This window comes from Vigna umbellata, chromosome 5 (assembly GCF_029865625.1).
Source record: "Vigna umbellata cultivar VRB3 chromosome 5, Vumbellata_1.0, whole genome shotgun sequence".
NCBI lineage: Eukaryota > Viridiplantae > Streptophyta > Magnoliopsida > Fabales > Fabaceae > Vigna > Vigna umbellata.
In genome coordinates this window covers 36,566,432-36,580,191 of record NC_142169.1, presented here as the reverse complement: position 1 = coordinate 36,580,191, position 13,760 = coordinate 36,566,432, and the positions used below count along the sequence as shown (strand labels likewise).

General features: G+C 28.2%; 1 protein-coding gene across 1 annotated transcript; it reads right to left on the bottom strand.

The window, feature by feature from the left end:
• Positions 1–4,966: 4,966 nt before the first annotated feature.
• On the bottom strand, positions 4,967–7,414 carry LOC148198235 (putative serine/threonine-protein kinase PBL23). Its single transcript, XM_088115963.1, has 5 exons — positions 7,125–7,414; positions 6,518–6,699; positions 6,235–6,424; positions 5,766–6,157; positions 4,967–5,317 (listed from the first exon to the last, which is right to left on the bottom strand). Exons 1-5 carry the CDS (start codon positions 7,252–7,254, stop codon positions 4,982–4,984), a joined length of 1,230 nt encoding a protein of 409 aa, XP_087972089.1. The 5' UTR covers positions 7,255–7,414; the 3' UTR covers positions 4,967–4,981.
• Between the last annotated feature and the right edge of the window lie 6,346 nt (positions 7,415–13,760).

Below are 13,760 nucleotides of genomic sequence, written 5' to 3'. Positions count from 1 at the left end.
GAAAAACACTTAGGTCTTAGTAAATAGAAAAACATCTAGGCTAAAATACCCAGACTCATGGCTAAACGATGTTATGCCTAAAAGCATCCAAGAGAGATTGAGTTAAACGTTCAATGCTTATAGTACCTTGAATAGGTATTCAGCCTCTCTCGAAAACAAAATGGGTCTGACAAAACATATTAAAAGACTTAATGATTAAAATGTGTAAGAAAGCTTAAGCAAGTTAAACGCTATCTGTCTAAAAAGAGACAAAAGCCAAAGAAAAGTTTAGTTGACTAAATGATGTCATGAGCTTAACGAGTACCTCATCTTATGATCAAGTATATATCCATGCTTGGTATCCTTAGAGAAAAGCTTAATTTAAAAATGCTACCCAGCGGTAGAAAATAAAAAAAACACTTTATTGTTTTGAGCAAGCATTAAATGACATTAAATGTTCAATGTTCAAAAACAACAAAAGTTATAAGAAAAGACATATCTGTTGCATGCACAGTTCACTCTAGTTTTGCAAATAAACAATACTACACGCATCCACGATGCTACAAATCAAATATAAAAAAGGGGATGTTAGAGACAAATAAAATATTCACAGAATGTTTCTCATTGGAAGAAAAGTCTAAAAAGATCGTACAACCTAAGGACTGAAAAAGCATGCCTACTCTCATAAAGTTAACTTACGCAATAGTTGTTGTGAAAAGAAGAAAGAGAAAGCACAAGTATCAAGACTAAAAACTACAAACTCAGTCTAACGGACATATATACATGAAGCCATAAATATAATATCTCTCAAGAAGAAAATCAAGAGGATAACTTAAGAGCATAAGAAAAGAAAATCTTACAACGACATATTCATCCTGAAAAGAAGAAGAGAAAGAGCTCAAGAAAAAGAATACATTTGAGTTGAAGAAAAAAAAAGAAGAGAAGAGAAAAAGAGAAAGAGATACTTTCAAGCTTCATTGTTATATTACTTACGATTGTAAGAGAGAAGAGAGAAACACTTGCGAGTGTTTAGACTGTTTTGTATTATAATCAAATCCTCTATGTGAGAGATATAGTTTGAATTACTTGTAAACAATCGTTGATTACAATTCGGAAAAGAATGAAAATACGACAACTGAACTCTATTTGAGTTGAGGAATCTTAGCAAGGTTGCTAAGTACTAGGAGTGGTGCGAATACTCAAAGAAATCTCGGCTAAGGTTACTGAGTAGTAGGAGTGGTGCTAATACTCAAAGAAAATCTCGGCGGGATTGCTAAGTACCATGAGTGGTGCAAATACTCAAAGGAAATCTCAGTGAGGTTGTTGAGTACCAGGAGTGGTGCTAATACTCATTTGTAATCGGGTGAAGATTATAGTGGAACCCTAAGTTGTCCCCAGGTTGGGTTTTATCAGGAAAGGTTTTAACGAGGCACAAAGTTACTTAGACAGTAACATATGTAAAGTTGTCAAATAAGGCACCAACTTACCTAAACAATAATAAAAGAAAAGCCTTCCAACCAGGCACCGAGTTATCTAAATGATAACATAAACAAAAGCCTTCAAACAAGGAACAAAGTTACTTAGTTAGTAACATAAGCAAAGTCCTCAAATGAGGCACTCGAGTTACTTAGATAGTAACATAAGCAAAGCCCTCAAGCAAGGCACAAAGTTACTTAGACAATAACATAAGAAAATCTCTCAAATGAGGAACTCGAGTTACTTAGACAATAACATAAGAAAATCCTTCAAATGAGGCACCAATTTATATAGAAGGTAACATAAACGAGAGCCCTCAAACGAGGCACCCGAGTGACTTAAACAGTAACATAAGCAAAGCCGTCAAATGACACATTCAAGTTACTTAAACAGTAACATAAGCAAAGCCATCAAACGAGATATTGAGTTACTTAGACAATAACATAAGCAAAGCCCTCATATGAGGAATCCAAGTTACTTAGACAGTAACATAAGTAAAGCCCTCAAACGAGGCACTCGAGTTACTTTGATAGTAACATAGGTGAAGCCCTAAAACGAGACACCACGTTACTTAGATAATATATACCCTTGAATGAGGTAGCAAGTTACTTAGATAGTAACATAAGAAAAATCCTCAAATGAGACACCAAGTTATCTAGATGGTAACATAAGCAAAGCCCTTAAACGAGACACTCAAGTTACTTAAACAATAACACAAGTAAAACCATCAAATGAGGCACCCAATTTACTTAGACAGTAACATAAAGAAAGCCCGCAAACGAGGCAACTGAGTTACTTACACAATATCACAAGCAAAACCTTCAAACAAGGCACCCGAGTTACTTAAACAATAACATAAGTAAAGATCTCAAATGAGCCACCCGAGTTATTAGACAATAACACAAATAAAAGTACACAAACGTGGCACTCACGTTACGTAGACATTAGCATAAACAAATGACCACATAGGCGACACCTCAGCCTACATACTTAGATGGTAGCATCAAATTAAGCTCGCTCACGCGACACTCGAGCCTACCTAAGGCTCTAGCACAAATCATGCTCGCAAGTGCAGCACCCAAGCCTACCTAAGATGGTAACATAAGTTAAGCCCACACAGATGAAACCATAGCCTACCTATAACACCACATTAAGCCCATTTAGGCGGCACCCGAGCCTGCCTAAGTCGGCAGGCAAAACTTGCTTAGATAAGCGACATTAAATCCTATCTAAGTCAATAATCCAAAGCGCCCAAGACAACATCCATGGTCAAAGATGACTACCCATAACTTTGTATAACGGTCAATCCACTTACGAAGTCAAAGATGGCCACAACCAAATGAGTCATCAAGTTGCAAACATAAAGTCAGCTACAACTTGACCAAATGGCCAGTTGCAATCATAACAACCACTCCCTTTACACTAATCAAACTTCCAAGCTTGGAGGGGCTTATGTATGTACCCCACCCAACAAATATACTAAGTAACATGGTCCAACAAGGCTAATTAAGTATTATTAACTTAAAGTGGGTAAATAATATTCTAAGAGGTATTTGTTATTGCAATTATCATATATTAACAAAATATGTGATTAAATCTCGGTGGTTTGATTATATTATAATATCTTTTAATACCAGATATCAATATAATATGTGGTTAATCACGTAAAATATTGCATTAATTTTATTATTATGCTAATTTAACATATAAATGATAATTTGTTATATTTGTTTATATTATCTTGATATTATTAGTTTTTATAACAAATCTCACAAGGTCTATCAACCTTGTAAATACAAATAGTATTTTACCAGAAAATGCACACATTCTTATATTCATTACTTTATTCTCATAGATTTTAAAACTCTCTTACTAAATTGAACGTCGAAAAGTCTTTTGCAGGTGAACCTTCTCCCTCTACACAATAAGGGTTTTGGTTCCAATTGTCATAAGGAGCATTCAAACCACCATTTTTTGGATCTTGTCACCTATTCAAAAATATACACGAAATATTCTCCATCAAAATAAATGTAATGGTGATTACTTTACTCCTACATCCAAATCAGATAACTTATAGAGATAACTTATAGAGATAACTTATAATGATACTTTAAAAAGAACTAGTTTTCCTTACATGTCTTTGTTCAAATTAAATTTTTGGCTAAAAGATAAACTTATTCAACATTTAGGACATGGAAAAAGTATCAAACATGACAAAATTTTAGTATATGATAAAATAAGTTGGATAATTATTTTTCGACCCTATCACTTAAGAGAATAAAAAAATTATAGAGTAAATAGAAAAAATGTTTAAAAATTTGGTCAATTCCTTGACTTTTCATTTGTTGTGAGGTGCGTGATCTAAAATACAAAATATTGAAGATAAAATTTCATAAGGAGTAAGAGAAGAAAATAAACAACGATAAAAAAAGAGATAGCTTATATATAATCATTATATAAAGAAAATTATAAACATAACCCTTTCAATCTTTTTACACCTACTAAAAAAACTATAGTATTTTTATTTTTCTACTTCATTTATTTAATCTTAAAATATAATACCTTTTTTTTTGTTAGTAAGTACAAAACTTAAATAATACACTTTATAAAAGTACATAATTTTAAAAGAATGATTGAAATTAAAAAAAAATGTGTTATATTCGAAAACACGCAAAGAGAAATTGAACGTATTTTATTAAATAAAAAAAACATTTTTATATATTAATAGATAAAATTGTATAATTAAAAAATAGAATAATGATAATTAAAAAAACATATCCTTTTGAAAAGATAAAATTGTTTAAGAAAACGAGGATACTAAGAGTGATTAAAAAAATGTATCCCTTTATATACGTTGGTATAACTTTTAAAGTATGAATAAATTAAAAACCATATTGTAAATTAATTTTAAAATAATTATTTCAAAAATTAAAACCTACTATATTACAACAATTGTTTTAGAATATAAGCACACTGTAGTGAAATTTATTTAACTTATATAAAAAATAAATAAAAAATTAAAAAGAAAATTAAGTGAAAGAAGGAGAATTTTAAAGAGAGAAAGCTTATTTTTCTTTTTCATCTCATCTACTTATTCATATTCCTTCTTCGTAACTATCTATAAAAGATTATTCGCTTTCTTTTATCTCTCCTCTTCCATTATTTTATTTTTTTTACATATTTTAAGCTATATTTCTTTTAAATATAAATCTTAAAACAACAACTTTTAGGTTTAATTTTAAAGAATGTTTTAAACAAATGGTTGAATAATCCATTATTTGTATCAAGTATGACAAGATACTAAACTAAAGTTTCGTGTGACATTACAAAATCAATCAATTCTTTTAACAATTAAAACAAAATGATAGAATATTAGCAAGTGTAAGGTGTTGAAATTTCATTAGGGCATGCATGTTTTTTGTCTTGATTACATGAAGAGAAGTTATTATATCTTCCAACATAAGAAAATGAAGGTTATGATTTGAAAATGAATGGATATTCAGAATTTTGTTGATACTACTTTTGATCAATTCTTCTTTTCTTCATCTTGGTTCTGATCATTGTGGTTGTCGTCTCGATCTTTATGAGATTGCTTGTCTTCATTACTATCTTCTTCTTCTTCTTCTTCAGTAGAAGTAATTTTTTTGGTGGGTTGTGGTTCATCCTCTTCTACTCTCTTCCTTCCCAAAAATTCAACTGCTGTAACTACATCACTGATTAAAGGTCGAGTTTCATCTTCTTCTTGGAGACACATTGCTGCCACTGCTAAAGCTTGGTATAAACTTTTTACAGGATACTCGCATTTTAACAATGGATCTGCCATTTGTGTAAACTTCTTCCTATCTTTTAAGAGTGGTTGTGCCTGAAGAGAAGCATATATCCTAATTAGTTCATGTTTTTTTCTTTTTCAAATGATATTTTTCACACTTTCATATAGCTAGTCAATCAAAATTGTTGAATAAAGAATTTTTTTATATGTTAAATTATTCTATTATAATATTAAATTAGTTTATTATAATTAATAATTAAAATTTAATTTATAAATATTAATGATTTAAATTATACTAGTAATAATATTTTTAAAGTAATAAAATATGAAAGAATTAATTTATTAAAGTATTTATATTTTAATTTTTAATTTAAAAAATGTGGTCTTTCTATCTTATTTTCAACTGATTAATTTGATGGGCTAGTCAGAAACTGATTTTGAAGTTGAAAACTTCAATTCGACAAATGAAATTTTGGTAGGAGGATATTTTGCTAAGGAAATAGTATGAAGTTGAGTACATAAGAAAGGTCTGAAAACATACCCAAAGAACTAAATTTTGCTCTTCTTCTGGTCTTGAATATTCAATGACTCTTCTTCCCGTGATCATCTCCAAAAGCACCACTCCATAGCTATAGACATCTGATTTTGTAGTCAATTGCCCTGTTGATGCATACTCAGGAGCACAATATCCATATGTTCCCATCACTCTGGTAGACACATGTTTTTTGTCTCCTGTTGGACCAAGCTTTGCAAGTCCAAAATCAGAGAGTTTTGGATTGAAGTTTTCATCTAACAATATGTTTGATGCTTTGAAATCACGATATATCACTGGAGGATTTGCTTGGTCATGCAGATATTCAAGTCCTTTTGCTGCACCTTCTGCAATTTTCATTCTGGTATGCCAATCCAAAGCCTTTGCTCCTTCAGGTAAGTCTGAAAATTCATTAATAACATTAGATTCTTGTTAAATCATGCAGTGAAAACTTACTTTATTTATTTCATTTACTCACCAAGTAAGTGATCTTCTAGAGAACCATTGACCATGTATTCATACACCAAAATTCTATGTTCTCCTTCAGCACAATACCCTATCAAGTTGACAAGATTAGGATGGTGCAAAAGGCTCAAAATTAAAACCTCTACAAGAAATTCTCTGGTTCCTTGAAATCCATTTCTGTCAAGTTGCTTCACAGCAACATTCTGCATGTCACAAAACTTTGAAGGTTAGTCAAAACTTGGATATAATTTCTTCCTTTTAACACTATTTCAAAGAGAAGTTAAAGTAATTAATACTTGATTAGTGGTTTTAAGGTGTCCTTTGTATACCCTCCCAAACCCTCCTTCACCAATCATGTTGTCAGGGTGAAAGTTCTGAGTTGCAGCACATATCTCACGATAAGAAATTATCTTAGAGCTAATGTTTCCTTTCCCAAGCCTTGCTATCTCATCTGTTATGAACTTTCTCTTGCCACTATCTACAACACAAAAATTCTTCAAGTTTTCAGCATTCATATTTTTCTTTCACAAATGATAAACTTGCAAAGAAATTAGACAAACTCTTTCCTTTCAAATCTTTTTTATTTTACACTTGTTGTAAGATTTGATGAGGTTTACATAACCTGTGCACCACAATTTTGATTGTTCTAACATCACATTTTGTTTTTCATTTTAGACCAAAATTTAAGAGATTTTGAATAGTTTTAGCAAATTATCATAAAAAAAAACACTATTTTTGCAACATTTTAGCCTCTAAATCATACAATTCGATCTATATGATAAGAAAATGCAATTAAAAAACCCTAATGCAAAGTAAGAATAAGAAACATAATTATGAAAAAAATGTAATTCAAAACCTGTACATACAACAAAAATAAGAGCAATAATTATGACAACTCATCACCTGATTTAAAAGAGATGTTAGAAAATGAGGTGACACTTCTATCTTCGTATTCTCTTTCTTTCTTAATGCTCTTCTTCAATGTCTTCTTGTTGAGCCTCTTTTGCGAAGCACAACAAGGAAATAAACTCATTTTCTTTTTTCAAAATTTGATTTGATCAAAGCTCCATTTTCAAAGTTTTAGAAACTTATTGCATTGGCTTTCGAAACCCTTCTCTTATGCAAATGTTACGTACCCAGCAATATCCAACACCCCAAAAGTGCCTTAAAATCTTTGTTTGATTGTTATTGATTCAAACCTTGTTCTGCAAAATACCATGCAAATATTCTAGATTCTGAGAATCTGTCATCTCACATGGTTTCTTTTGCTTCTTCAAGGCATATGAGCATGGAATAGATATTAAGACATAGTCAAATTTGCCAATAACAAAAATAGCCAAAGTGAGTTATCATGCTATGGCTCTTGTTCGGTAACATCTATCTGTTACAACAATTTTAATTTAATGGATTTGTTGCATGTCTTCTCACTTGTGATTCCAACTAACTCCTTTAAATATATAATATTGTTCTATTATCTTTCAGGCCAAGAGCTTATTTAAGGTAAAATAAAAATGATTTTATTATAGAACAACTTAGTGGTTATTTTGAGTTAAAAAAAGAAATTTTAACTCACGTCTGTTTACAATAATTTTTTTAAAAAACAAATTGATTTAATGAGTATTTTTCAGCTTTTGATTACTTTTTAAAAGTTGTTAAAATTGACTATTTTTTGTAAACAGGTACTTTTTTCCGTGACACGAATAAAATAAAGTCAAACAAATAAATTTTTAATAGAAAGAAAAAAATGCCATTTTTAATAATGAAAATTTACTGAGAATACAAAATTTCCAATATGCTTTTCAATAGGGCAATAAATTTCTAAATGATAAAACGCAGTGTCAATAAGATGTGTCATTTCAATATTGAACAAACTTCATTGTTAAGTAGAATTTGCTCCGTAGACCCGTCAATTTGGCTTAATTTTGAATCACGTGGGGTAAAAAAATCTACACGATAAAAAAGTCCTATACGACCGATCCATGAATTTCTTTTAGAAAAATTATTAATACAAGAAAAATATAATTAATTTCTAATTATTTGTAAATATAAATATTTTTAATTTGTCAAATACTTATATACAAACATTTTAATAAATATAGATTTTAATAAACTAGATTGTTTTTATATATAAGAAAATTATACAGCCACATAAAAGGTGATCAGATGAAGAAGAATGTGAGAATTTGTAGGGAAAAGGAGGATAATTTTAGAGAGAAGCTAGAGAGAAGGAGGAGAAAAGAAGGTTTCAGAATTTTAGAAAGATCAGTTGCATGCAGAGAGTGGCACCAAATTTTAAAATTTTCTTTTATATACTACCGTAAAAAATCGATCGGTCCACTCTGTTGCTCACACCTATCTTCCAAATCTCCTACACCTACACCTGGCTTCCACTCTCTCTACTGAAATTAAGAGTTCTGACAAGAATCCTTAAATTATATATGTATGATTAAAAAAATTACAAGAATAGAAAAATGAGAAACTAATAAATTACATGCAAGTTAAACAATTGAATTAATAACCACTAGCGTAGAAAATGCATATAATCTCTAAGTATTCTAATAGTAATAAATTTAGTGAATATTAACAAATGATACATAATAAACCACTTAATATTATAAATAATCTATTGCTAATTTTGATAAAAAAAAATCATTTAAAAAGTAAGAAATTACTTACTTAAATATAAACGAAATATTATATATATATATATATATATATATATATATATATATATATATATATAAAATATTTGTAGAAACTGAATGTATGTATAGTAAATTAAATTATATTAGTTTATCCTTATTTTTTGTTTGTCCATGTTTCCGTTCGATTTTTCTCTTACGATGATCACCTTTTGGGTGTGAGTAGAAGGGGAGGAGTGTACGTTGGAGCAGGAGTTGAACGGCGAGAATCCTGCTATTTAGTTTATGATCGTTCGGTCATATTAATGTTTATAGTTTTGGGTGAACCGTTCGGTCATCACTCTTAAATTAACTTATCGGTTATGGGTATAATTTTGTAGTAGTATAAGAAGTTTCTGTAAAAGTTTAAATTTTATGGTTATTTTGTAATAACTGTAAGGTTAACTTTATGGCCTATAATTGTTCTATCATATTATTAAATGATGACACATGTATATAGTTAGTTTTATGCTATATTTTTGGGATGTTACTAGATGTTTGATTATTTCACTTTCAAAGTATATGTTTTTCCATCATGTATACAAAAAATGTGAATAAAAAATAATATAAAATTATATTTTCTATTCAAAATTTTAAAATATAATTTTATTAATTTAACATGAAACTTCTATCTTTATGCATAAATTTTTAATCATGTTGATTTTCTTCTTTATAGAATGAAAAGAAATTAAAAAACTATTAAAATGTTATAAAAAGTAAATAATATATAAAAAATCAGTTATTATCACAATATAAAAAAATTCACAATAAGTAATTCATTTATATCTTTTAAAATGTGTATTTGATTTTAAAGAAATTAAAAACAAATTAAGACAAAGAAATCATTTTATTTATTTAGCATACATTTTTTTTTATAAAAAGTACATTTAGTTAGAAAATATGTTAGAAGAAATAACTCGAGTTTTTTTTCTTTTTTTACAAAGTTAACAATTAATAAAATCATTAAATATTTGACATGGTCGTATAGTAATATATAAGAAATATATATAAAGTGTTATTTCATACCTGAAGATTGTCATATATGAGTATGATATAAAATATAAAAAAATATATTTTATTTAATATATGAAAACTCAAAACGTACGAAATGTTATTATATATTTTATTTAATAACATAATAATAAGTATGATATAAGAATATTGATTTAAATATAATAAAATTACAATATATTAAACTATCTAATAAAATATATAATTTTATATGTGTAAAGAAATAATATTGTTTTCAAAAATTAATTAAAGTTTTGTAATTGGACTAAATCCACCTTAATCCTGACTCTAACCTATTTGAGAGGTGACTATGAAGGTTGGAGACTATTTTTTGCCACCACTTAAAGGATTTTTTAAATTAAAACTTTTTCAAAAATTTAGGATTGAGCCATTGATCAAATTGACAACTAACAACGTACTCATCATAAGTACTAAAATGTGAAGAGAAATGTTAGAATTGTCACACGAACTTTAGCCGCAAGAACCGGGTCTCCTTTAAATATTGCAAAAACTTAAAAGGGAGAGGAGAAAGAGTCTCCCAAGGCATTGAAAACCATTACACGAAAAACATTAATTGCTTTAAAAAAATGTCCTTGTAACGTGTTTTTTTTTTCATTTTGTTAATGTTTTTGAAAAAGAAAAAAAAATAGCTTATTTTGAATGTCATCTTAGCATATTAGTGCAACATTAATTATTATTTCTATTATATATTTTATTTCGGTAGCATATTTCTATTAATTGGTAACTAAATGAAAATGAGAAATTAAAATGAACATTTAAAAATATGAATGGATATTATTAGAGTTGTCTAAAGGGGACACCTGACCCGGCCCACCACGGGTTGGTCACTTAGTGAATCAATCCAACCTGACTCATTTATTAGCGAGCCAGAAAAATTCGAACCTGACCCGACCCACCGCGGGTTGCCTCAATTACAATTTTTTTTTAAATAAAAAAAAATTACAAACTTTCTATAATTTAAATCTAAACAAATTTCACTCCCATGAGTGTTTAATTAATTTTGAAAATAAAGAACTTAAATAATTTTTTCAAGCAAAACCAAAATAATAAATATTTTTTTATAAAATTAAAATTAAAATTAAATTTTAATAAAATAAAATTAGGTAGGTGGGTTGGTGGACCAACCTGGCTCACCACGGGTTCAACCTGCATGAGCCGAATTTAAATAAGTCGGGTTAAAATCTGACCTGCATAAAAAAAATACAATTTTTTCAAACCCAATCCAGCTTAAACCCGTGCTGGGCCGGATTAGTCCGCGGATTGTGACCATTTTGATAGCTCTAGATATTATTTTTCTCTAAAGCATCTAAACCTAAAATTTGGTCATTGTACAGAATTATAAAAATAAAGGATTTGAAGATGCAAGAAAATGGATAAAAGAAATATAAAGAAAAAATAAAGAAAAAATAAAGTGATAAATTAAAGTGGAATTGTTATATTTTATTATGACTTAACTAAATGTTAGTTACAAGGATATAATATATGAGGAACCATATACACATAATTGCATACTAAAGTTTAATGTGACATACATCAAGAAGGCTTACAAGTTTATCTTGAAGAAAGTTTAGGCCTGGTCCTTCAAACCTAAGACAACTACAAATATCTCTTATACCTTGACCATGGGGAACAATCATGGCTCTTTTGAATGCATCTGATGCTGAATTACAGCAATCTGGATTATGTTTGTTATTCACCAAATACTCTTCACAAAAGCTCAGTAATTTTTCATCCCATTGCATGTTGCTGGAATTTGAGAATAAGCCATTACAAACATCATTACTGCCAATACTTTCTTCTCTCCCATCTTCTCTTCACTATCTATGCCAATCCCGACTTTCTTTTCAATTTTATTCTCATTTCTACCGTACCATTGCTTATATATATATACACTTTTACTATTTATTTCTATAATCCTCATTGCAATCTTTTCTATAAAAACTATTAAATAACATTATTACAAAATAACAAGTTATTATTATATATTTAATTCCTAAGGATGCACAAACGCTTACGTTAAATGGAATTTTCAAAATAATGTCATGTTATTGTGATTTGATTAACCATTTGTAGTATAGCATTGCTTATATATACACTTATAGTATTTATTTCTAGAATAACTTGGAATCCTCTTGTGCAATCTTTTCTATTAAAACTATTAAATAAGATTATTGCAAAATATAATATTAAATGAAAGTTATTATTATATATTTAATTCCTAAGGATACACAAACGTTTACATTAATGTTAAATGAAATTTTCGAAATAAAGTAATGTGATTATGAACTTTGACAATAGTGTCAATTAGGTTAACATTAAATTTCATAATCATTTCCCTTGCGTGTTTTTATTAAACAATAATTAGTATCACCACATTCATGAATATATTCCTTCTATACGTTACTGTTTCCCTCCCTCAAGTTGTGGATTAGAATTGTATTCTGACAACAATTCTTACAATAGTGCAGTTTTCAGTTAACTAAACTCAAAGTATTATAAGTTTAGGTTTATTAAACTGAACTAAATAATAGAATAATTAGTTTTTAAATAAAATATATTAGGGTTTTTAGTATTAAATAGTGCAGTTAACTATAATTTAGTATAGTTAAGTAATTTTTGTAGAGTCCTAGTTAAGAGAGTTAAGAGAGTACTTGTGTGGCTATGTAATAAAACTAATATTTTTTGCAAAAGACCACAATAAAAGAACTAATAAATATTTATTTTAATGACTCAACGAAACTTAAAGTAGCTGAACTTTAAGTTTTTTTTTTAAAATAATGATACTTTAACAATATTTTTTTTTAAAACATTTTAACATCATCTACGTGTCATTCTGTGATTGGTTCAAAATTACTCCACAATCAATAATAATAATCATAAACACTAACATGGACCAATCACAGAATGACACGTAAATAATGTTAAAATGTTGAAAAAAATTGTTGTCAAAGTATCATTATCCTATCTGGTACCATGCTTTTGGCCATGTGTATACTAATTCGTTCATAAAATAAAATAAGATGGTCCTCTAATTATGTTGAAGATCCAAATTGTTTACTTTATTTTTTCTTACCATCGATCTAATAGTATTTCTATTATGAGAAAATAGAAGATAATAGAAAATATAACTAGATGTTTACATTTATCAAGAAGGATCACTGCATCATTCCCAAATTAATTACTTCATTATCTCTCATATACACCTTTTATGTGTGCATACTTCTTTAGAAAATTTAGCACACTTTGGAATATACTTTATAGAGTCTTACATAGGGTTATTGTAAAAGAAAATAGGTTGACTTTAATGTTTTTTTTAAAATATAATTAATCAATAGTGGTTATCTAAAGGTTATTGTTTAATTAATTATTATCTTGGATTTTCAAATTAATCAATATAAATCCTCAATTAATTTATTGGCGTTCTCACTCTTAAACAAAATACATTTTCAATTAAAAACAAAAAATTTGTAATTAATCAAAGTAAATCCTTGATTAATACCACTAATCAAAGTACATTCTTAGTTATTGACAAAAACTCATTCAATTACATAAAAGTTTCTAACTTTAATTAACTTTAATTAAAGTAAATTCTCAATAAAAAATAAAAACTTTTAATTAACTTTAATTAAAGTAAATTCTCAATAAAAAATAAAAACTTTTAATTAACTTTAATTAAAGTAAATTCTCAATAAAAAATAAAAGCCCATAGACTTATATAATTGATTTTAACACCATGCTAACTTGTCATAATGTAAAAATCATTATTTTTACTTGATTAAGAAACAAAAGACATAAATAAAAATAAATTACAACAAGAATAAAAAAA

Coding starts and splice junctions, on each gene's coding strand:
- LOC148198235 (XM_088115963.1), bottom strand. CDS start 7,254: ATGAGTTTATTTCCTTGTTGTGCTTCGCAAAAGAGGCTCAACAAGAAG. Junction 6,425..6,517: donor ACCTTAAAACCACTAATCAA/GTATTAATTACT, acceptor TGTGACATGCAG/AATGTTGCTGTGAAGCAACT. Junction 6,158..6,234: donor TCTAGAAGATCACTTACTTG/GTGAGTAAATGA, acceptor ATGAATTTTCAG/ACTTACCTGAAGGAGCAAAG.